Genomic DNA, 25,999 nt, shown 5'->3' with positions numbered 1-25,999 from the left:
AGTGTGCTGTATTCAGGAAACCCATCTCACGTGCAGAGACACACATAGGCTCAAAATAAAAGGATGGAGGAAGATCTACCAAGCAAATGGAAAACAAAAAAAGGCAGGGGTTGCAACCCTAGTCTCTGATAAAACAGACTTTAAACCAGCAAAGATCAAAAGAGACAAAGAAGGCCATTACATAATGGTAAAGGGATCAATTCAACAAGAAGAGTTAATTATCCTAAATATATATGCACCCAATACAGGAGCACCCAGATTCATAAAGCAAGTCCTGAATGACCCACAAAGAGACTTAGACTCCCACACATTAATAATGGGAGACTTTAACACCCCACTGTCAACATAAGACAGATCAACGAGACAGAAAGTTAACAAGGATACCCGGGAATTGAACTCAGCTCTGCACCAAGCAGACCTAATAGACATCTACAGAACTTTCCACCCCAAATCAACAGAATATACATTCTTCTCAGCACCACATCACACTTATTCCAAAATTCACCACATAGTTGGAAGTAAAGCACTCCTCAGCAAATGTAAAAGAACAGAAATTATAACACACTGTCTCTCAGACCACAGTGCAATCAAACTAGAACTCAGGATTAAGAAACTCACTCAAAACCACTCAACTACATGGAAACTAAACAACCTGCTCCTGAATGACTACTGGGTACATAATGAAATGAAGGCAGAAATAAAGATGTTCTTTGAAACCAATGAGAACAAAGACACAACATACCAGAATCTCTGGGACACATTCAAAGCAGTGTGCAGAGGGAAATTTATAGCACTAAATGCCCACAAGAGAAAGCAGGAAAGATCCAAAATTGACACCCTAACATCACAATTAAAAGAACTAGAAAAGCAAGAGCAAACACATTCAAAAGCTAGCAGAAGGCAAGAATTAACTAAAATCAGAGCAGAACTGAAGGAAATAGAGACAAAAAAAAACCCTTCAAAAAATTAATGAATCCAGGAGCTGGTTTTTTGAAAGGATCAACAAAATTGATAGACCACTAGCCAGACTAATAAAGAAAAAAAGAGAGAAGAATCAAATAGACACAGTAAAAAATGATAAAGGGGATATCACCACTGATCCCACAGAAATACAAACTACCATCAGAGAATACTACAAACACCTCTACGCAAATAAACTAGAAAATCTAGAAGAAATGGATAAATTCCTCAACACATACTCTCTCCCAAGACTAAACCAGGAAGAAGTTGAATCTCTGAATAGACCAATAACAGGAGCTGAAATTGTGGCAATAATCAATAGCTTACCAACCAAAAAGAGTCCAGGACCAGACGGATTCACAGCCAAATTCTACCAGAGGTACAAGGAGGAACTGGTACCATTCCTTCTGAAACTATTCCAATCAATAGAAAAAGAGGGAATCCTCCCTAACTCATTTTATGAGGCCAGCATCATCCTGATACCAAAGCCAGGCAGAGACACAACCAAAAAAGAGAATTTTAGGCCAATATCCTTGATGAACATTGATGCAAAAATCCTCAGTAAAATACTGGCAAACTGAATCCAGCAGAACATCAAAAAGCTTATCCACCATGATCAAGTTGGTTTCATCCCTGGGATGCAAGGCTGGTTCAATATATGCAAATCAATAAATGTAATCCAGCATATAAACAGAACCAAAGACAAAAACCACGCGATTATCTCAACAGATGCAGAAAAGGCCTTTGTCAAAATTCAACAACACTTCATGCTAAAAACTCTCAAAAAATTAGGTATTGATGGGACGTATCTCAAAATAATAAGAGCTATCTATGACAAACCCACAGCCAATATCATACTGAATGGGCAAAAACTGGAAGCATTTCCTTTGAAAACTGGCACAAGACAGGGATGCCCTTTCTCACCACTCCTATTCAACATAGTGTTGGAAGTTCTGGCCAGGGCAATCAGGCAGGAGAAGGAAATAAAGGGTATTCAATTAGGAAAAGAGGAAGTCAAATTGTCCCTGTTTGCAGATGACATGATTGTATATCTAGAAAACCCCATTGTCTCAGCCCAAAATCTCCTTAAGCTGATAAGCAACTTCAGCAAAGTCTCAGGATACAAAATCAATGTACAAATATCACAAGCATTCTTATACACCAGTAACAGACAAACAGAGAACCAAATCATGAGTGAACTCCCATTCACAATTGCTTCAAAGAGAATAAAATACTTAGGAATCCAACTTACAAGGGACGTGAAGGACCTCTTCAAGGAGAACTACAAACCACTGCTCAATGAAATAAAAGAGGATACAAACAAATGGAAGAACATTCCATGCTCATGGGTAGGAAGAATCAATATCATGAAAATGGCCATACTGCCCAAGGTAATTTATAGATTCAATGCCATCCCCATCAAGCTACCAATGACTTTCTTCACAGAATTGGAAAAAACTACTTTAAAGTTCATATGGAACCAAAAAAGAGCCCACATCACCGAGTCAATCCTAAACCAAAAGAACAAAGCTGGAGGCATCCTGCTACCTGACTTCAAACTATACTACAAGGCTACGGTAACCATAACAGCATGGTACTGGTACCAAAACAGAGATATAGATCAATGGAACAGAACACAGCCCTCAGAAATAACGCCACATATCTACAACTATCTGATCTTTGACAAACCTGACAAAAACAAGCAATGGGGAAAGGATTCCCTATTTAATCAATGGTGCTGGGAAAACTGGCTAGCCATATGTAGAAAGCTGAAACTGGATCCCTTCCTTACACCTTATACAAAAATGAATTCAAGATGGATTAAAGACTTAAACATTAGACCTAAAACCATAAAAACCCTAGAAGAAAACCTAGGCATCACCATTCAGGACATAGGCATGGGCAAGGACTTCATGTCTAAAACACCAAAAGCAATGGCAGCAAAAGCCAAAATTGACAAATGGGGTCTAATTAAACTAAAGAGCTTCTGCACAGCAAAAGAAACTACCATCAGAGTGAACAGGCAACCTACAAAATGGGAGAAAATTTTCACAACCTACTCATCTGATGAAGGGCTAATATCCAGAATCTATAATGAACTCAAACAAATTCACAAGAAAAAAACAACCCCATCAAAAAGTGGGTGAAGGATATGAACAGACACTTCTCAAAAGAAGACATTTATGCAGCCAAAAGACACATGAAAAAATGCTTATCATCACTGGCCATCAGAGAAATGCAAATGAAAACCACAATGAGATGCCATCTCACACCAGTTAGAATGGCTATCATTAAAATGTCAGGAAACCACAGGTGCTGGAGAGGATGTGGAGAAATAGGAACACTTTTACACTGTTGGTGGGACTGTAAACTAGTTCAACCATTGTGGAAGTCAGTGTGGCGATTCCTCAGGGATCTAGAACTAGAAATACCATTTGACCCAGCCATCCCATTACTGGGTATATACCCAAAGGACTATAAATCATGCTGCTATAAAGACACATGCACACGTATGTTTATTGCGACACTATTCACAATAGCGAAGACTTGGAACCAACCCAAATGTCCAACAATGATAGACTGGATTAAGAAAATGTGGCACATATACACCATGGAATACTATGCAGCCATAAAAAATGATGAGTTCATGTCCTTTGTAGGGACATGGATGAAATTGGAAATCATCATTCTCAGTAAACTATCGCAAGGACAAAAAACCAAACACCGCATGTTCTCACTCATAGATGGGAATTGAACAATGAGAACACATGGACACAGGAAGGGGAACATCACATTCTGGGGACTGTTGTGGGGTGGGGGGAGAGGGGAGGGATAGCATTAGGAGATATACCTAACACTAAATGATGAGTTAATGGGTGCAGCACACCAGCATGGCACATGTATACCTATGTAACTAACCTGCACATTGTGCACATGTACCCTAAAACTTAAAGTATAATAATAAAAAATAAAAAATAAAAAAAGAGCTGCTGCGTAGCAAAAGAAAACTATCAACAGAGTAAACAGGCAGCATACACAATGAGAGAAAATATTTGCAAACTATGCATCCAACAAAGGTCTAAGACCAGAATCTATAAGGAACTTAAACAATTGAACAAGCAAAAACCAAATAACAATATTAAAAAGTGAGCAAAGGACATGAACAAACACTTTTCAAAAGAACAAAGAAGACATATAAGCGGCCAATAAGCATATGAAAAAACACTCCACATCACTCATCATTAGAGAGATGCAAATCCAAACCACAAAGAGATACCATCTCACACCTGTCAGAATGGCTATTACTAAAGAGTCAAAATACAATGGATGTTCAAAAGAGTCAAAATATAACAGATGTTCGTGAGGCTGCAGAGAAAAGGAAACACTTATACACTGTTGGTGGGAATGTGAATGAGTGCAGCCACTCTGGAAAGCAGTTTGGAGATTTCTCAAAGAAATGAAACAGAACCACCATTGACTCACCAATCCCATCACTGGGTATCTAATACATACATCCAAAAGCAAATAAATCATTCTACCAAAAAACACATGTACTCGTATGTTTGTTGCAGCACTATTCACAATAGCAAAGACATGCAATCAATCTAGGTGCCCATTAATGGTGGATTGGATAAAGAAAATGTGGTATATATGTATATACCATGGAATATCACACAGCCATAAAAAGAAAGAATGAAATCATGTTCTTTGCAGCAACATGGATGCAGCTGGAGGCCATTATCCTAAGCAAATTAATGCAGAAACAGAAAATCAAATACTACAGGTTCTCACTTATAAGTGGGAGCTAAACATTGGATAAACATGAACATAAAGATGGCAGCTACAGACACTGGGGACTACGAGAGGGGGAAGATATTGATGGGTAAGCGTTGAAAAACCACTGGGTACTATGCTTACTACCTGGGTAACCAGATCAATTGTACACCAAACCTCAGCATCACACAATATACCCAAGTAACAAATCTGCACATGTACCCTCTGAATCTAAAATAAAAGTTGAAATTATTTTTAAAAGCAAAGAGAAAACTTTTTTAATTTAAAAAATAAAAAAAAGTTCTCTCTCATAGTAGCCTCTATAACAAATTCTACTATGAAAACTATGGTTACACAATGGACTTCTTTAAATTCTCTTACTAAAAGTATACTAAATAAAATAAATAATTTACTTTAAATTGCATACTTATTAAACAGGAAAAAAATCTATATGGTTAGTGGTACTTCTTGTTACACATTAAAAAATACATTGAGCATTATAAGGATTCAATTATACGAGATTAATAAAACAGACTACTTAGTTAAAACAAATAGTCTGTCTAACTTATTCTTTGACCTATTTAATTTTAGTTAGAGTAGGCCAGGCATGGTGGCTCATGCCTGTAATCCCAGAACTTTGGGAGGCCGAAGTGGACAGATCAGTTGAGGTCAGGAGTTCGAGACCAGCCTGGCCAACATGGTGAAACCCTGCCTCTACTAAAAATACAAAAAATTAGCTGGGCGTGGTAGTGAGCACCTGTAATCCCAGCCACTCAGGAGGCTGAGGTAGGAGAATCGCTTGAACCCAGGAGGCGGAAGTTGCAGTGAGCAGAGACTGCGCCACTGCACTACAACTTGGGTGACAGAGCGAAACTGTCATGAAAAAAAAAAAAATTTAGTCTAGTTCATAAAGACCCTAACCAAAAAACATACTCCATATTCTTAACATTATCTTCCTAATATTCATAATATCAATCTCCCTGGCATACTACATTCTCCCAAAAATTGTAAATGTTTATACATAGCCATTCATAAAATGTCAAATAGTCTGTCTTCTACTGAAACTACAAAAACTCAATAAACAAAAATACATAGTCATAAAGACACCATATGACATATGACATACTGAGACCAAAAATTCAAAATAACAAAAATAGCACTGAAGTCCTTAGTTTTGGTCACACTCATCTACATTAATATCTGACCATTATTACACATTGTATGCCTATATCAAAATATTCAATACCCCATGTAATAATGTACTCATAAAAATTAAATAATAAGAAAAAATCTCACTAAAAGAATTATTAAAATTATGAGAGGCCTCCTTTTAGACAAAACTCATATACTAGTACCCAAGAGACCAGATCAGATCAAACCAAAATGAAGTCACTCATACTAAATATAACATAATCAAACTAAAAATTTGAAAAAAAAAAAAAAAAGAGAGAGAGAGATCCCAAAACAGACCAGATGTTTTTTTCTCTCCTGAAAACAGGAGATTCCAGCATAAAAGGGACCCCTCTACTCTAACCTCTATTAAAAAAAAAAAAAAAAAAAAACTGAAGCCCCTATACACACATGTTCTACTATTTCCCAGTGATATTTGAGACCAACTAAATATATTTACAATAATGACAAAGTCACTTCAATGCCTAGAGTTTTGGTCAGCTTCTCTACTTGGAGAGGGCACTGAAAGGGGAAAATTGTTAAATTACGTTTAGCCTAAAGCTTCCTCCTTGTAAATTCCACCTGAAAGTTTCTCCATACATAGTAAACTGTAACCTAACTGGGTGTGTAAACAGACTGTAATCTACTCATATTGATCACCGAGTTTCAGCCACAGTGGCCAAATGTTCGAACAAGGCAAATGCCAAGCTACAACAAATTCAGCTGTTTGTGTACCACACCTCCTTCCATTTTTTGTACATCACTTTCCCTTTTTTGTCCATAAATCCTCTCCAACCATGCGGCAGTGACAGTCTCTCTGAACCTATTCTGGTTCCGGGGGCCGCCTGATTCACGAATCATTCTTTGCTCAATTAAATTCTGTTAAATTTAATTTGTCTAAAGTTTTTCTTTTAACACCCTAAAAAAATTTATTTCAAGCAAGAAGAAAATAAAAATCTTACTTACTCAATTCTTTGTGCTCTACAAAGACAGCAGTAACAAAGATAACTCAAAAGCTGGCTAGCCCCAAAATAAATGCTACCAGGCTTTGCAGTTGGTACTGTAGAAATGTCCCCAGTTAAGTGAGGTTTCTATTTAAATGTATCAATATTATTAATAGGCTAGCATTGAAATGAAGGTTTTCATTCTCTGAACACACAATTCACAGCTGGACATCAGATGGTGAAATATTAGGAGAAATAAAAATAAATGAAGGAAAGAATAATGAACTGTTTTTTTTTTTTTACACTTTGCACTTTTGAAGTGCTTTCCCATACGTAGTCATTGAATTCTTATCAGTCTTTTTATTCGTCCCATTTCCAGACAAGGAAACTGAGGCTTGAATACATTAAGAGACATATCCACTGTCACCCTTAAATACTGCCTCAAAATACTTCCATTTACTCATTGATAAAAGGGGGTAATAATAGTACCTATTTTATATCATAGTAGTGAGGAAGAAATAAATTAAAACAAAAAATGCTGATTTTAATCTTCTGCCCTTCCCCAGTCTTCTGCTTTTTCCACTATCCTAATCTACTTCTGGGTTAAAATCTGACATCAATTACACATAAGGCAGATGATACACATGAGGGGAAAAAAGCCAAAGCTATACCCTATTACTTTAAAATGTATAGACTCAAGTTTAACTCACCACCAAGTACTGTTCGAGCACTTTGTATGTATTATTTCACCCTCACTACAACCATATATAGTAGGCACTATTATTACCCCCACCTTATCAGTGAGTAAATGGAAGTACTTTGAGATGGAGAGCTTAAGTAGCTTGATAGTTGCTATCATACATTAACCTTAAAATACAGGATTTTTGAAGTCTGCCTATATTAACAGAGCTGTGGTGAAACAGTAAAATTTCTGAGCATCTCCAGATCTGTACTGTCTAATATGGTAACCCCTAGCCACATAAAGCAATTGAGCACATGAAATATGGCTAGTGTGGCTGAGGAAATGAATTTTCAATTTTGCATAATTTTAATTAATTTTAATTTAGATTTATAGTGAATATTTGATGAAACTACAGTTTTCAAGACACTAGCCATCAGTCAATGAAGGGCAGTGATCCTTCAGAGACGGGATACAAAAGAGATGAGCCCTATAATTACCATAGCTTACTGCTCTGAGGGAGTTTCCAGGCATAGCATAGGAAGGCAGAACTCAGGCAATCTCCTTGAGTTGAGGAGAGAAAGCTGAGAGTCTGGGGAGACCAAGGCACCTAGATTTCACAGGACAGTATACACAAGAGAAGATAGCAGCACAAAGACAGAAATACAGATCTACCCAAAATCAGTATTCAGCTGAGTACTGACCTGTGCATGCATGTTAGAAAATTACCCAAGGACAGGAAAGACCCACCCAAAAGGCAACAGTATCCAGCATACACAAGGGCCAGAAATAGTACCTATTTCCACCAGTCAAACTGGAAAATCCCACGACTTATGAGTCACTGGGTAGAGTACGCTGAAGGATCTTGCCTCAGTGATGGTAAATAATTAGTTCCACCCTAACTACTAGCACTAGCACTTCTCTGGGCCCATCTAACAAACCTTTAAAGTAGGATCTAAAAGAATTGAATTGTTTCCCAGTAACTAGAACAAAACTCAAAGGTATTTATAAAAATACACAAAAGCTCAGTACCAAAGACGGTAAAATTCACAATGACTGGCCATTAATCAAAAATTAAGAGGCATGCAAGGAAGAAGTAATGAGGAGAAAAATCAGTCAATCAAAATTGGCCCAGCACTGATACAATTATTAGAATTTTTGATTAACAACATTAAAACAGTTATTAGAACTGTATTCATATATTCAAAGAGTTAGGTAGAGACATGGAAGATTTTTCACACAGTCAAACTGAACTTACAGAGTTAAAGCTACAATATATGAGGTAAAAAATACACTAAGTGATACTAATGACAGATTATACAGAAGTTTAGTAACCTTGAAGGCATAACAATGGAAATGATCAAAAATTATACACAGAGAGAAAAAGGAATAATGTTTAAATTTTTTTAATTTAATTGTTAGTCTTTTTTAAATAATTTTTGTGCTTTTTTTGTAGAGATGAGGGTCTCACTATGTTGCCCAGGCTGGTCTTGAATTCCTGGGCTCAAGCAATCCTCCTGCCTCAAACCTCCCAAAGTATTGGGATTACAGGTGTGAGTCTCCATACCTGGACTTAGTAAATACTTTAAATAAATGTAATATCAATTAGTTATGGAACAACTTTAAGCAGTCAAATATATACATGTAATTGTAGTCACTACAGAAAAAAAAAAAAAAAGAACGAAGAGAAAAAATATTTGAAGACATAATGGCCAAATTTTTCCCAAGTTCAACAGATCTCATATGCAAGAAACACGACAAAAACCACACCAGGGACATCATAATAAAATAGCTCAAAATCAGTGATAAAGAGAAAGTCTTAAAAGCAGGGAAAAATACTTGTCTCCAGAGGGACAAAAATATAATAACAACAGACTTCTTGTTGGAAACAATGTAAGTGAAAAGACATCTTTAAAGAATGGGGACAAAAACCTGTCGACACAGAATTTTATACTTAGCAAAGATATATTTCAAAAATAAAAGCAAAATAAAGACTTTTGCAGATGTACAAAATCTAAAAGAATTCATCACCAGCAGACCTGCACTATAAGAAATATTAGTGAAGAAAGAAATGTTAAATGTTAAAGAAAGTCCTTCAGGCAGGACGCAAATAATATCGGGTGGAAATATAAAGTTACACAAAAGAACGAAGAACACAGAAAACAGAAACGGCAAGAGCACAGACACAGATGGGAAAAATAGACACTGGGGACTACTTTGAGTGGTAGAGTGGGAGGGAGTTTGTGGGCTGAAACACTACCTATAGGGAATTATGCTCACTACCTGGGTGATGGGATCGTTTGTATACCAAACCTCAGCAACACATAATTTACCCATAGAACAAATCTGGACAGGTACCCCCTGAACCTAAAACAAAAGTTGGGGAAAAAAAGAAACTACATGAGTTAAACGTATAATTGATTTTATTATCTAAATCTGCTTAAAAGATAATTGACTCATTAAATAAAAATAACAACGTAGTCAGGAGTTTATAAACTAAATAGCAAAACAAAGAGTTATAGCTAATAAGCCAACAAAGAAGATAAAACAAAATTGTAAAAAATATTCAATTAATCCAAAAGAAGACATAAAGAGGGGAAAGGGAACAAAGAATACATGGAACAGGTACGAAACAAATCACGAGAAGATAGATTTAAATATAATCATGTCAATAATCACATTAAATGTAAGTAGTCTAAATACGCTGATGAAAAAACACAAATTATTTTATTGGTTTAAATAAAAAGTTAGCCTCCAACTATATATTGCCTGTAAGAAAAGCACTTTACATGCTGCAATATGTATAAATCTCAAAATACCCATAATGAGTAAAAGAATCCAGACCAAAAAAGCACATATTGTATGATTCTATTTGTATAAAATTCTAGAAAATGCAAATTAGTGTATAGTGACAGAAAGCAGATCAATAATTGCCTAGAAGTGGAGGTTGGGAGAGGTAAGTGGGAGGAATTATAAAAGAAAAAAGGTAAACTTTTTGGATGATAACTATGTTCATTTTTCATGATTGTGATGATGGCTGCACAGGTGTATTTGTATATTAAAATTACCAAGTTGTATATTTTGAATACACAGTTTATTATAATATAATTATACCTCAAGAAAGCTGTTTAATTTTTTAATCTAATAATTGTCTGTACAGAATAATTTGATGAATCCACTTTTTTAACTTTAAATTTTATGAAATCAACATACATATCAATTACTACAGATTAAAAATTTAGCATGCAAATCAGAACGTGTTTTAAGTGTAAAATACCAATTAATTTTGAAGGCTTTGTTTTTTAAAAAAAGTAAAATATCTTATTAATATATTTTTGGGTTGACCATACGTTGAAATAATATTTTTTATATGTTGGGTTAAATAAAATATATAATTACTTTTATCTGTTTCTTTTTACTTTTTTAATGTGGCTCTTACAGATGTTACAATTAAAGATGCAGCTCACAATACATTTCGATTGGACCATACTGCACTAGAAAAAGGAAGATTTAATTGTAGTACTCAGGAAACATCATTATGTTCATATTTATGCCCAACAATGCTTAGCCATTCTATGATAGAATAATGGGCCCCAAAAGATATTCATATTTTAATCCCCAGAACCTGTTAATATGTCATCTTATATGGCAAAAAAAGATTTTGCAGATGTGATTAAATTATGAATCTTGAGATGAGAATACTTAGATTACCTGGGTGGTTCCAACATAATCACAAGATTTCTTATAAGGGAAAATGGAAGGCAGAAGGTCAATATCAGAGAAGACAATATGATGACAGAATCAAAGAGAAGGAAATGTGACAACAGAAGTCGACCTTGGACTGATGCAGCCGTGAGCCAAGGAATGGGGCAATTTCTGGAAGCTGCAACAGGCAATGAACTGAATGAATATTCAGTAGAGCTTCCAGAAAGAACACAGCCCTACTAACACCTTGGTTTTAGCCCCATAAATCTCTTTTTTGAACTTATGACCTCTAGAAGTATAAGATAATAAATTTATTTTAAGTCACTAAATTTGTAGAAATTTGTTATAGCACCAGTAAGAAACCAATGCAAACTTTAGGTAACTGGAAGTGGGGTGCTGCTGTAACAAATACCTAAAAATGTAGAAGAGGCTTTGGCATTGGGTAATAGGTAGAGCCTGGAAAATTTTTAAGGAGCTTGGTAGAAAAGGCCAGTTGCCTTCAACAGGGAGTTAAAAATAAATATAGATGTTAAAAGTGGTCCCAGCAAAGGCATAAAAGGAAATGACGGACATATTATTGAATGAATACCCAAAGATGGAGGATCCTTGTTACATGATGCCAGAAAGCTTATCTGCATTTTGTCCTGTAGTTATGTGGAAAGTAAAATAAACTTGGATATTTAGGTGAGGAGATTTCCAAGCAAAGTGTTGAAGTTGCAGTCTGATTTCTTCTTGCTATTTATGGCAAAATGTGAGAGAAAAGTAAGGGATTGAGAGAAGAGCTGTTAAGCAAAAAGGAGTCAGGACTTGATAATTCAGGGAGTTCTCAGCCTATCCAGATTGCAAAACACAATAAAAGGAGACACACTATCAGGAAAGCCTGCTCTAGAGTCACGTTGTGGCTAAACAACTTTTTGAGAGTGCCTTGGAAGGATCAAAAGATCAAAATAGTCAATCACCTAGAGGCCTCTTTGTAGAGATCAGTATGTGAATCATGGATTCCCTTCAGCCATCTCAGTAGTAGTCAGGAATAGAGACAGCATTATCTAGGACAGATCTGTGGATAAGCTGCTTGTCTAGTGGACAGGAGACCTTCAAGGTTCTTGAGAATACTATACCAACAGAAACCCTGCCAATTTGGACTGAAGAAGACTGAGAGAGGACACAATGAAAGATGTCTGACAAACCACCAAAACTTTACAGGCAGGAAACAAGCTGATAAAACTACTCAACTGCAAACAAATGCTATCCTTCATAAAAAATGAACGATGTCTCAGAGGAATGAGCCACAAGCCAGAAGACAGAGCCAAAACCAAAGAGGATTATTTCTAAGACTTGAACCCAACGGAGTTTGCACTGCTGAATTTCACAATTGTCTGGGACCAGTGACTCCTTTCTTCTTTCCATTTCCTTCCTTTGGAACAGAAATATCTATAACTGGTATCTTATGCCTGTCCCGCCATTGTATTTTGGAAGCAGATTACCTGTTTTCCAGTTTCATAAGACCACAATAGAGAGAAATTTTTCCCCCAAAATGGATTATACCAACTGTCTCACTCATATCTGATTTAGATTACTTAATGAGATGTAGAATTTTTCAGCTGAGATTAAGGGAGATTTCAATCTTTGAGTTGTTGCTATGATGGATTAAGACTTTTTGAGATACTGCGATGGGGTGAATGTATTTTGCATGTGGGACAGACATGAATCTTTGGGATCTAGAGGGCAGACTTTGTGGCAAACAAAATAATGGCTCCCCAAAAATGTCCAGGTGCTAATTGACAGAATCTATGATTATGTTACCTTACATGACAGAAGGGATTTGCAGATGTGATTAAGTTACTGATATTGAGATGGGGGAGATTATCCTGAATTTCTAGGTGAGCCGAATATAATCACAGGGGATATAAGAGAAAGGGCCTTCTCTGTCAAAGTTCCATAAAAAAAGTTACTCTTCCCACCAAAGAAGCTGAAGATCCCTCCCAGTTGTTGTAGCTGGGCAGACAACACAGAGATGGTTGCCAAAACAGAGAATACACAGATTAGAAAGTAGAGTTCCAGACCAGGGGACCTACACTTGTGGAATGAATAGTAGTGACTAAAGCAAGCAGTAAGCTTTTTATAAGGTACATAGTACAAAAGAAATTTTAATTCCATTCAAAATGTTTATTGATCACCTACTGTGTTTCATGCACAGTAGTTGGCCCTGAGGATCTAGGAGTATCTAGATCAGCAGGACTCCTGCCCTCTTGAAGCTTACAGACCAGCCAGGTTTCCATAGCAACTTTGTTTATAAAGCATCAGCATGAGTTGTTGCTATGATGGATTAAGACTCAGATCAAGAAAGGTATGGACTCTCAACAGTGACTGGGCAGATATAGCACAATGCAAAAACAAAGTAATTCAGTCTACCCTTTTAACCATGCCCAGCTTACATACTTCACCAATTCATTAGTAAGGAGTAAGTGAAAATTAGTATGTCCATAGTCTTGTTACATATAATTACATAATAACTCTAGATTTGCTACATATCATTAACAAGTCTTAAGTTATCTGCACTGTAAATATGTAAATCTCATTCTATTGTGTTGGTTCAGCCATGCTAAAATAATCCTTTTGTTATCATCATAAAAGGCTGAGTTAAAAGAACCCTGCCAGACATTTTCGTAGAGGAATATCCAGGCTGCCTTACTATGGTATCTGGTCAGTTCATTTCCCTGTTTAAACCTCTACAAAGGCCCCACTTCTCTGAGAGTAAAGCACAAAGCTGTTAACTGGCCTATGGGCAAGAGTAATACTTAAAACAGGTAACAAAAAGTACATGGCATCCCACCTATCAAAATGGACACTGACCATAAATCAATCATCAGTACACCCAAACCCACACGTATCAGCAGAATATCAGCTCTGACAACAGGGTCCCATGTAACCTAGTCCCTGTCTACCCCTCTAGACATTCACCACCCTTCCGCCGTGGGAAAGTCTTTTTGTTGGCTTTTGCCTTACCTTTATGCATACTATTTCCTCTATTCAGAATGCTGTGAGACCCCACCCCTTCCTATACCAGGCTTTTTGTCCATTTTTTAAGTATCTGTTGACCTATCACTTTGCTGATTCGAATATCTGTGTCCCACCAAAATTCACATTAAAACTTAATCCCTAGTGCATTAAGAGGTGGGGCCTTTAGGCAGTGATTAAATTATGAGGTCTTTGCCCTCGTGAATGGATTAGTGTCTTTAGAAAGGAAACTAGCTAGTTATTTTTCTGCCTTTCCATCCCTTCCACCATTTGAGGACACAGCATTCCAGAGGACAGAGTAACAAGGCATCATCTTGGAAGCAGACAGAGCCAGCCCCCACTAAGTACCAAATCTGCTGATGCCTTATTCTTGGACTTCACAGCCTCCAAAATTGTGAGAAACACCATGCTTCTAAGAACCACACCATGTTTTCTCTATAAATGCTTGCTGAATCATTTAATGAATTGTGGTCCAGCTTATAATGGGCAGAACTGAGTAAGCTCTACCTCAAGGAGAATGCAGCCATAAGTTTTCCTCTGTTCTTATGGCCTATCCACTAGATGAAAGATGTAAATATAGGTATAGGTATAAGTACAGGCAAAGATATTGATAACAGCTAGAGAAATGTCCTGTAACAATAATATAGCTGGTCAATGGCTTTCAAGTATGTTATAATTCATCCCACTTTAGATCCTCACCAAAATCAAGGAAATATTTCACTGCCAAACCACATATTTCACCACCATGATCTCTAATGCCTCCCTCCTGCCCTCAGAACAATACCCCCTGCATATCTAAACACTCAGGACAGGAACACAAGAGAAATAGCAAAGGCGATCTCCAGACAAACACACAACAAATGAGCACTCCCCAGACAGACCCTCCTCCCCAACCTCTGCCACCATGCAAGAAAGGAGGCGCCTTTACCTTGAAATAAAAATGCTTTGCTGGCATTGTGCATTCCAGACACCTGAGCAACTCCAAGAGTGGTGTTCACAAGGTCAAGCTCGGTGATGATATCCATCTGAAGGTCAGGGTCCATCCCAAAGCCCACCACTGGAAAGGAACAAAGAGTTGTTTGGGCTTAAAATGCAGACTGTTAGCATTATAGAGCAGAGGTTACAGAGTCGGGGAGTGGCAGGGAATACAAGGAAGCCAATGATGAGTGCTTGGAGAGTCTTTGTCTATGGAGGGAAAAGAAAAGCAAATCTTTGCTCCCTTACCCCGCTAATACTGTAGTTACTTTGTTCCTTCCCCCAACCCCACCCCCAATTATGGATTGATAATTTCTTATCCAAAACTCCTGGGGTTAAATATAGTTCAGAATTCAGAAGGTGCCATGTGTTAGAAAGGTAATATGGCCTATATACTACATTTTATGTAACATTTTTAGCAAAGTCTAACTCAGAACCCCATAATCAAATACAACATTTCTGAAGCAAAAAGTATGACATACTTCTCTAATTGGCATAAATAAAGATTATAAATAGGTTGATATCAGTTTAGATCAAGTCTTGCCATGAAATGAGTTCAACTCAGGATAGGTTTTGCTGTCAGGTGAGTTATGAAGAAACTGGGTTTCCAAGCTTTATAGAGGTGTTGACTGCAGATACAAGATTGTGGCCCTGATCCACCTGCCTCAGAGACAGATGCAGTAGCAAAATCTGACCCACCACCACCAGTAAACACCTCCACAAAGTGTTCCCTAATTAATCAGGCACAATCACCTGTGCTAAGGAGGAAAAAAGTGGAAAAGGACCCTGTCCCTGTTGAAGAAGGGTGGCAGAGGGACTGGCCAGGAAGGAGAATCCCTGCAATAATGGATATATATTTCCATCCAAAGGGATTTCTGGATGGAAAGCCAGATACCCTGATAACTCTTCTTAGAGAACCTTAATGCAGAGAAATACAGCCCTGAGCCTCCTCTTCCCTTGTTTGAGAAAGACAAATCCCTAAAGATGCCTGTCACCCATGGGGTGCTCTGAGCAATGATTCATTCATGATTGCAAAGTGATTTCCAACTATATGTATTAATAAGGCTGCTGATCACTCTAAGGGGCTGTGTTTAAGCCATTCATAAAGGCTGTGTCTATCTACACGTATCATCTCAATAGTGCAATTTTGACTGTGCTGTTGGAAATGTTTTAATCAGCAACAGCTGCCAACTCTCATCTGATGGTAATGCAGTCACTGAGACAAGATTTGGAGGGCTTGCACCCACTGCGTGAATGTTCACGGGACATCATAAGCTATCACCACCTCACCTGTCCTCCCACCTTAACCCCTGGTCCTACAGCCTTGGAGAAGGAAATCTACTCTTTCCTTACTCTTTTCCTGTTAGGAAACAGGACCTGCTAGGCTTCCGTCAACAGACGGTTGGTCAGGAAGGCCTCTTTAGAGCTGAAACCGGTTATTGCCAAGGCAGACAAAATGTCTATAACTGCCTTCTCAGTTTCTATCAGACTTCCCCTTGTTCCCTGAACTGAAGATTTAAGTTTTCCCCTTCCGGTTGACCCAAAGATGTCTTCCTTCCATTCACTCTGCATTCATTCATTTCTTAACTTTTTCAACAGGTATTACTGAGTGCTTACTATATAGCACACACATGGAGCTCGCATTCCTGTGGGTTAGGTTGGGGGAGGGCAAAAAATAAACAAATGAATAAGATAATCTGAGATGGCAATAAACGCCATGAAGAAAATAGAGTAATGGGATAGAAAGCAACTTGGATGGGGGGGTCCTACTTTAGAAAGGGGGGTTGAAAAGGTTCTTTCGAGCTGAAACTTGAATGACTAGAAAAGGCAAGATGGGAGGAAGCTTTCCACATGCAGAGAAGGGTGCATGCAAACGAGGAACAAACTGGGAGTGTCCTAAGAACAGAAAAAAGGCTAGCATGGCAGAAACTGAATGGGCCAGGGGTAGAGAAGTAGAAAATGAGGCCAACCAGGCACGGTGGCTCACACCTATAATTTTAACACTTTTGGAGGCTGAGGCAGGAGGATTGTTTGAGCTCAGGAGTTTGAGGCCAGCCTGGGCAACATAGGGAGACCATGTCTCTACAAAAAGATCAAAAAATTAGCCGGGCATGGTGGCATACACCTATGGTCCCAGTTACTTAGGAGGATCGCCTGCACCCAGGAAGCAGATCCTGCAGCACCACTGCACTCCAGCCTGGGTGCCAGAGTGAAACTCTGTATCAAAAAAAAAAAAAGAAAAGAAAAGAAAAAAGAAGAGAGGCCAAAGGGGGAGAGAGAGTAGGGCCAGATCATATATAAGCCCTGTGACCCAAAAGGAGCTTGGATGTTATTCTAATTCTGAGATATAATTGGAGGGTTCTAAGGTTTATGTTTAAAGGCAGAAATTAAATTTCAGGGGACCTCCAAGTTGGTGTTTCTCTGGCCAGGAATTTGGAATGTGGTCTGGGGAATGTGCCCTTCACCAGACGCAAGAAGAAGGAAGCACCCCTGTTGCCCAAGTGCCTTTCACAGGCCTGGACAGATGGCAGGCAGGCTCTCAACTTAAGACCTGATTATCTAATGAGTTGATGCATGATCAATACTTTGGGTGCAATGACCTCTGAGCAATATGCATATCTGGGGATAGTATGAGATGACGGATGACATGCAAGCCCAGGAAACTTTCTAAAAGGACAGTGGTTGACTGAACATTGGCCTTAAATCTTTACCCCTCTCATATCCACAGCCTTTACTGAGTGGCTTTGCAGTTCCTTCCACTACAATGGGAGTAAACCTCCCCATCTCTTGATTTTGAGGCCAGCCATGTAACTTGTTTTGGCCATTGGGATGTTAGTAACATTATTCAGGCAGCGACTTGAATATGCTTGTGCAGTGGGGTTTGTTCTCGTCTACTTCCACATCATGATAAGAACATGTCCCTGCTGGTCCACTGGTCCAAGGAGACCTAGACATGTGGAGCGGGCAGCCTACCTGAGTTTGAAACCAAGCCCAGCCAAATGCAGCCTAGAAAAGCCAACACAATTTACAGATATGTGAACCAAAATCAATGGTTTCCTTCAAGCCACTGAGTTTGGGGTTATTTGTTATACAAAATTATTATGACAATATTGACCGATGCAGGGACTAAAGACCTTCTATGATGGCATCCTTAAGACGCTCAAATCTCCCAGACTAAGAGCCCTGCAATTAATTGGGCAAGGCTTCAAACACCCAAACAAACTCTGTAGAACTAGCAGAACACCCTAATGGTATCCTTGAATCTCCACCCCCAAATGAGAACACAGTACCCTCAATCCAGAAAGTATTGTGGAAACAACACTAAACTGAGAGCCAGTTTCAGTCCAGTCTCTTCCCTCTACTAACCCTGTGCCCTTAAGAAAAGCATTCATTTATCAAGCCTCAGTTTCCTCATCCATAAAATAGGAATCTTAATACCTGCCTCCCTGAAGGGATTGCTGAAGCAGAGACTTCAGAACTCTAGTTCTCCATATCAGCGATAACACGGGTGGCTTCATATCTTCTGCTATAGGAAATTTCATGTTTTGGGTTACTGTGTGTAAAAATATACTGGTACCTGTTACACCAGACTCATGAGGTCTCAGGGAAACTATATTCACACTTCAACAGCTCAATCTGGCACATAGGTGGTGCCCAGCTGGGGGTTGTTTCATCTGTCTTTAATAAGACCACTTCTCCAGACCACTCCAGCTCCCTGGTCCTCAATTCCACTGGAATCATAAAAAAGGTACAGATGGCCCCTTTCCTCCCAGCCCTTCTCCATGCCCAAGACTTAGAAGGGCCTCTCACCCTGGGTTTGCTTGTAAAATCCATATATGAAATGTATATTCGCTCCCCAACTCCCTGCCCACAACTCAAAAGTGAAGGAGCTTCTCTGGCTTTAAGTAAGTGTATTGCTTTTATTATGAAAACACCTCATAAAAACAGAGCCAAAAAAAGAGAAATCAATTAGGCTTCTGGATAGTTTTCTTCTCTGCCTTTAATTGGTCCCCACCAAGATGAAAATGCCTCGTGCCCATAGCAGGATGTGTAAAGGATAGCACTTTGCATACTGCCTAGGGAATCAGAAAACCTATTAATAAGGCAGCATTTACATGGGCTGTCTTGAACCTTATGTAGTGTGAGTGTGGTCTCTTAAAAAAAAAAAAATTTAATGTTTCTGCTTCTTGTCCAAGCATGGAGCTCCTGCCCTTTCCTAGAAAACTCAGTTAAGGTTCTCTACTTTGGACATAACGGCTCTACAAATGGCTGAAATTGGGAATTACAATTAAGCAAGATAAAAAGCTCCTGGGGAAGAAATATTTTAAAAACCTGGAAGGCAGCATGTCAATGTCACAGAGGCACTTGAGGCCTGACTAGGATTCAGAAACTCCACCCTAACAAAGATACCTGCTGCTGCTGCTATTGGCTGCTCCTCACCCCCACCCAGGGAATGCTCGGGCCCACAGCCCACTCAGTTCACCTTTGGGGTCCCAGACATAGGCTTTCCAGCAAATCCTCCTGGGTCTGGCTGACTTTAAATTTACTCCTGACTTTAAATTTACTCCTGCTCATTGTCCATGGTGGAAGCTGTTTTCCTCTGGACCATGCAGACTAAAATAATGCTAGAATGATGCTCCAAGAGCGCATTTAACCACAGAGTTTCACAACCACTTAATCAGGTTTGGGCCCCTGGGCACCTACGAAGGTCCTTAATACCCCAAAAGCAATTTTCTTGAAGAATATGCTCTATGCCTGTTCCAAGCTGGCCAGTATTTTCCACGATCCTTGGAGGCTGGGGGCTCATGTTCACAGTTCCATTATTCAATTCATAATTAATGATCCACCTGAGAGTTCCTTCCAAAAGAAAATCTCTTGGCCAGGCAGTGGCTCACACCTGTAATCTCAGCACTTTGGGAAGCCGAGGCGGGCAGATCACCTGAGGTCAGGAGTTCGAGACCAGCCTGACCAATATGAAGAAACTCCGTCTCTACTAAAAATACAAAATTAGCTAGGCGTGGTGGTGCATGCCTGTAATCCCAGCTACTCGGCGGGGCTGAGGCAGGAGAATCACTTAAACCCAGGAGGCAGAGGTTGTGGTGAGCCGAGATCATGTCGTTGCACTCCAGCCTGGGCAACAAGAGCAAAACTCCATCTCAAAAAAAAAAAAAAAAAAAAAAAAAATTCTCTCCTTTCCAGCAGGTGGCAGCAAAAGACATTCACTTGGTCAGTAGGGGCTTTGCAGGTGTAGGTACTCCCTTCACCCTCTGCCCTGGTGACCAAAACAAACTGGAAAGCAATGTGGGAATAATTATTGAGTTTTCAATTATTCACACTGCCAAAGCATTGGTGAAAACTCATAGAGATAGTGTGTTATTACTGCTATTATTGTAGCCTTCTAAATTTTCATTATTAGTGATGTACCTGAAAATCTCTGAATTATTTCTCAACCAGAAATAACAAGAACTGGAGAATGGCACCTCCCGTCTTGACTCCACTTTGCACTCTAAAACAAGTTCTCTGAACAAGGCAGATTTAAGCAGCTCCTCATGACACCTATCATTAGATCTTTTCATATGCAACTGTGTCTGCACTGCAGTCTTGCTTTAATTAAAATGTGCCTGATATCATCTACTCAGTTCCATTAAAAGCCGGTGATATCTGAGCAGCTCACTAAGTGAACCACATGTTTATTTCATCTAGGACTGTTAACAGCCCAGACAACAATTGTCCCACTTGACAAAGAAACTTTCAACGCAGCTGTTTGGATGCTGATAATCACAAGCCAGCCTTTGTTACCTAAGAAGAGGGTGGATGGATGATGTGGAAATGGTGATTTCTGCACAGAATCAGAGGGCTGCCTCCAGAAAGCTACCGCTTATACCCTCTCAAGCTACAAGATACTTTAAGTGTACAAATTGAGAGGTAATTCCCCCGTCTCTCTGATTCTTCCGATAATGTGTGTAGAAGAAATATGTGGCCTCTAGTGTTCAAATAGTGCCAAGTGACATTGAGAACCCAAGCTCCCTAGGCAACAGCCACAACCAGTGGGTCAGATCCTTCCATGCTTCCCTGCCTTTGCTGAATCTGCTCCCTCTGCCAAGAATGCCTTCCCACTTTGTCCACCTGGAAAACTCCCTAGAAAGCCTTGAAGGCACATCTCTCAAATCCCTGACCACCACTCCTCCCTAGAATTAATTCAAACTCTTTCTCCTCCACATTTCCTTAATACAAACTTATACTCCTACCTCTCCACACCCCCCCCCATCAATCTGTAAAATTAAAATGCCTGCCAGTTTCTATCTACATTCCCAGCTGAGCTTTAAGTTCCTAGAAGTCAAGGACTGTCATTTCCTCTTTGCATAAGAAATCCTGGCACCCAGCAAGACATCGTTTGTTGAATGAATAAAGACATGAATGAATCTTCCCCTACAACGAAATTTTTACAAGATTTAAAGGGGATTGGAAGTGGAAAGAGGGAAAATACCTGTTCTTAAAGATCCCTTCCACAAGCAATGAACCCTGAAACACGTTCCATTCCGTGATAAGGGTACTTTGGCGACTTTTCAAAGGAGTAATGAGAACAAAGGATTTAGGCATATTCCGTAGTGATGTGCACTTAGGGATGTGAACTCACTAACGGGTTGCCCCCTCCCTACCTAGCTTCTTCCTGTCTGCGGTTCCTCTGTAAGATGTCCACGAGCACCAGACTCTCGCGCTCAGAGCCAGTAGCCCACGCTCTGCACTAGTCTTGCCTGTCCTGATCTTCCTGGGGTGCGCGCACTCCTTCAGCGTGTCCTGGTTTTAAAAGACTAACCCATCCGGATGGGCCTGAACTCAAGAAGCAACTATTCTAAGCTAGACTGAGCCTTGGCGTCTCCGCAGCCTGGGAAGCTCGGATAGAGGTAAGGAACGGGATGGGAGGTTTCTTTTGTCCCTGGAGGAATCCATACTCAACATTCTTAACCAGACGAAAGCCGCTGCCTGCTCAGTCCTGGGGAAGTGGGAAGGGCCCTCTGAAAGCTCCTAGACGCTAGATCTTCCAGCGGGCTAACTGCCAAAGAGGGGCGCCTGGGCGCAAGCGGAGGGAACTTTTGAGCCAACCAAGTGCAGACGCCCCTTCTTAGCCCTCTCCAGATGAACTTGCTCTTTGGCCTAGAGAGAAGGCCACGCCTCTAGAGAAGGAAATAAGGATGGTAAAGGGGGGAGAATAAAGGGAAAGGGAATGACCACACAGATTCTGGGGTGCAGCGCGTACGGAGGATGGCTGGGTAGGATTGCAAACCTCCGACACTCCCCCCAGTTGACAGGCCCTATTTTTGCCAATTTCCTACATCTCACCCCACCTCACCTCACCCCAGTCTCCCCGCATCTACTACTAGCTCTTTGAAGAAGGCGGCTGCAAGCCAGTCTCCGAACCCCAGGGGAATTTTGGGCAAGGGAGCCGGTGGAAGCAGAAGGAAGAAGATGCGCTGAGAGTCCTCCCAACTGCGTCTCCGGAGGCAGAACGAAGTGGGGACTTCAGACAATCAAGCGTCATCCTTGCTCCCCCTCCCCACACCGAACCCCGCGATTATGGCAAGACAAAACTGGTTTGAGCTTGAGAAAATTTTCCCAGATTGTCTCCACTGCTCTATTTCCCTCAGATAATTGTTCGCCCAGCCCTTGGGAGCAAAGACAGGCGGAGCAGAATACTCCTGGAGTTCTCCTGGGTAGTCAGGAAGGCACAGGAGGAGATCGCGGGATCCCAGGGTTCTCCCGCAGCTCTCTCCCCGCGCCGCACCGCGCCCTCCCGGGCCCCGGCCGCGCCCGCCAGCCAGAAGCGCTCCCTCTGCGGGTGCGACTCCCGCAGCTACCCCTTCCCAGCCTGGCGGGGGTCGGCGAGAGTGGTTTCCACAGCACCTTACAAGTTGGGGAACACGGGGCACGCGGGCCCGCCCTGCTGCGGGTTTCGACTCCCTGGGACGGAAAGCCGGTTACTAGCAGCAAGAGGGTGCGCCCACTCGGCCGCGCCCCTCACTCCTGCGCCCCTGAGGCCGGGTCCCCTGAGAAGGGGCACTCAACGGGAACATCTTCAAGCCCGTGAGTCCCTCTTTTCACCCTGTCACTCCGAGCAGGGCAAAGAGATCCCAGGAACCGGTCCACGCTACCGCCGTTCCCCAGACCAGCGCAAAGCTCGGCTCCAGGTCTCCCCACGCCGCCGTGGGCTGTGGGCACCCCCATTTCCCGGATCCCTCTAACCGCCACAGTCATGCTTACCTGTCCTGGCAGTGCACACACAGAACCACACAACTAAAATCAAATCCATCGGCATCGCTCTCGAGGGTCCCCGCCTAGCAGGGGGCACCGAAGCTAGGTGGAAGCAAATGAGCCTGGATCCTGAGGCGCGCCTGGCTTGGAGCCGCCAAACTTGCTAGCGGGCGGCGGGGGAGGTGGCTCGGCAGCGCCGGGTGCTGCGCTCGGATATGCGCCCGGGAAGACAGCCCCGGCCGCCCCGCCCCCAGCCCGCCCCCCACCGCTGGCGCGGCGGCGGCGGCGGCGTGGGGCTCGGGGCCCGGCCCCCGCTGCGGCTGCGTTCGCCTGGGAGCCCGGGCAGGAGCGCGGGGTTTGGCTACTGTGGCTTGTTGCGCTCCCCACTGGGGGCCGATTCCGTTCGCCTCCTTAGCCCGCAGAACTGCGAGGATCTGGACTGCGGGCGCCGCAGCCGCTACCACCCGGAGCACCGAAGTCGGAGTCCCAGGACCTGCGGCCGAAACGAGAGAGCGGGAGGCGCACGGCGCCCCCACAGCTTCACGCGCTCCAGCCCCTCCGAGCCGCAGTCGCCAATGTTGCCCTCTCTACTTCCGCACCGCGGTGGGGGCTGCCGAAGTTGCCACAGTTCATCCCCGCCGAGTCGAAAAGCCGCCGAGCCCTCGCGGGTGGGTATTTTTCCTCGGGGGAACCCAGACCGAGGCGGCGCCACCGAGCGCGCACGGACCCCCTCGGAAAACAATTACTCGGGATTCGCTCTGTCAACTGGGTGGGGAGGGACCTGAGGGGGATGATGGCTGAGTCCCTGCTCACCGCCTGTCTTCTGTCTCCTCTCTCCTGTTGAACCCCTATGACTGAGTACTCTCTTTGTGGGTGCAGGAAGAGGGCGCTGAGGTGGGGGTGCAGAAAAGGGGTCCTCGAGGCGGAGCGAGCTGTGGTTGGGGTTTGGGAAGTCTATTTGCAAACCTTCTCATTCTGCAGGGCAGATGCTGCCACATAGGGGTAATTCCTAACCATCTTTTTTTCTTTCTTGCGTGATTTTCTTAATGGTATTATCAAAAGCCCACTCTTCTTTCATAGTCACATTTTGGCCCCATGTGCAATTCCTCCGGGACCTCCACCTTCTTTTCCCTCCCCCACCACCACAACATTCTCTGGAGAGAAAAGCTGGGCTGGGCTTTGTTTTCTACTTGCCGGCAAGAAGAGAATGGGTCCTCTCCCCTCTATGCGACCCTTTCAGGACCTGACCTTCCCTATGAAGATCCCCCAAATTTGAGACTTCTGTCCCACTTCCTATTTGTCCTACTAACACCTAGGAATGTTATTTATAACTGGATATGTAGAGTCATGAAATCTGAAATGACAGCCTCTGATTTATACCAAATGAACTCCACTTAGTTTGCTCAGTCTTCCCACTCTCTCTGAAGCCCCCGCTCCCCCTCACCACCAGTACCCCTTTGATATTCACAACAGGGATCCCAGAGGAGTCCAAGGAAACCTCAGAACAGCCGTCCCTCGTTTCCTGGAAACCAATTCCAACGTTTCAGAATCCTCTTCACTAACAAGAACGTGCCCTTCTCACTTCTTGCACCCACTTTCACTTCCTATATCCTTAACCCCTACACAACTTTGACCCAGGAGCCCCAGTGAAGTTCACCAAATTAGCGCAGCTTATTAAGAGAGAAGGCTTTACTAGCATGCTCTTCTGGTCTCTGCCCTATTTTTCTGGATATTTCTGTGTGCAAGCCACTGTCCCATTTGGCCCTTTATGTTGTGGTCCTTTGGCAGATGAAAAAGAAAGTGAACAAGCAGGTAAATTCCAGCTCAAGAAGTCTACTGCGCAATCCAGAAGTTGAGCTGAATGATTAAGAGGTAAACTGATGTCAGCTGACTCCAACTCAGATTCGGCTAAGACCCAAAGGAAATCTGTCGGCCTTGACTCTGTATTTTCACTAACAGAGTCCACGTGTTTTTCCTTCCACCTGGAGCGTGTTGCATTTAAAGCTAACATTAAAATCACACATCTTGAAGAGAATAGGATTTCCCAAGTCTTGTTGGGCCTTGTGGACAAGGACACCATACACCATGTTGTATTATAAGAGCCATTTCCTGTCTCTCCTCTGCAGTCTTTAAGTACACCTCAGCAGGAACAGCCTTGAGTTGCTTTGGACTGTTGTTTCCAAGGCCCTTTTATTGATTTCAGAAAGCCCAGAATCCTTAAAAGTATAGTGACCCCAGCAAGGGGAAAAGGTGGTCTGGGTAAGATCTTCAGAGCTCTCTATCTTTAAAGTCTCTGTGTAATTAGCTGGTCCTGTGGGATGGGACTTTTAGCTTGTTCCATTAAAAAATAAAGCAAGACATATGTTCTGTCATAGCTTTGCAGCATAATATCCATTAACAGTAACAAGAGTTAATCTCAACAAGGTCATAAATCTTTTCTAGATAACTAAGTACTGCAATCTCCTCCTATAAGTGCAACCCTTGAGTGGGGATTTTGAGTGTGTAGGTCTGTTAAGCTAAGGTG

The 25,999-nt window shown here is 41.6% G+C and overlaps 1 protein-coding gene across 2 annotated transcripts in view; it reads right to left on the bottom strand.

Annotated features, from left to right (window-relative positions):
* NELL1 (neural EGFL like 1) overlaps positions 1 to 23,739 on the bottom strand; it is a 903,683-nt gene extending 879,944 nt beyond the window's left edge. For both annotated transcript variants that reach the window (XM_003830453.5, XM_003830454.6), the window contains exons 1-2: positions 23,485 to 23,739; positions 15,179 to 15,307 (exon numbers count right to left, since the gene is read on the bottom strand). In XM_003830453.5, coding sequence (XP_003830501.3) covers positions 15,179 to 15,307; positions 23,485 to 23,539 — 184 coding nt within the window. In that variant the 5' untranslated portion in view covers positions 23,540 to 23,739. The remainder of the gene's footprint in view (positions 1 to 15,178; positions 15,308 to 23,484) is intronic.
* Between the last annotated feature and the right edge of the window lie 2,260 nt (positions 23,740 to 25,999).

This window comes from Pan paniscus, chromosome 9, assembly GCF_029289425.2.
Source record: "Pan paniscus chromosome 9, NHGRI_mPanPan1-v2.0_pri, whole genome shotgun sequence".
NCBI lineage: Eukaryota > Metazoa > Chordata > Mammalia > Primates > Hominidae > Pan > Pan paniscus.
Note: the sequence above shows the minus strand (reverse complement) of the source record. Positions and strands in the feature narration are given on the sequence as shown.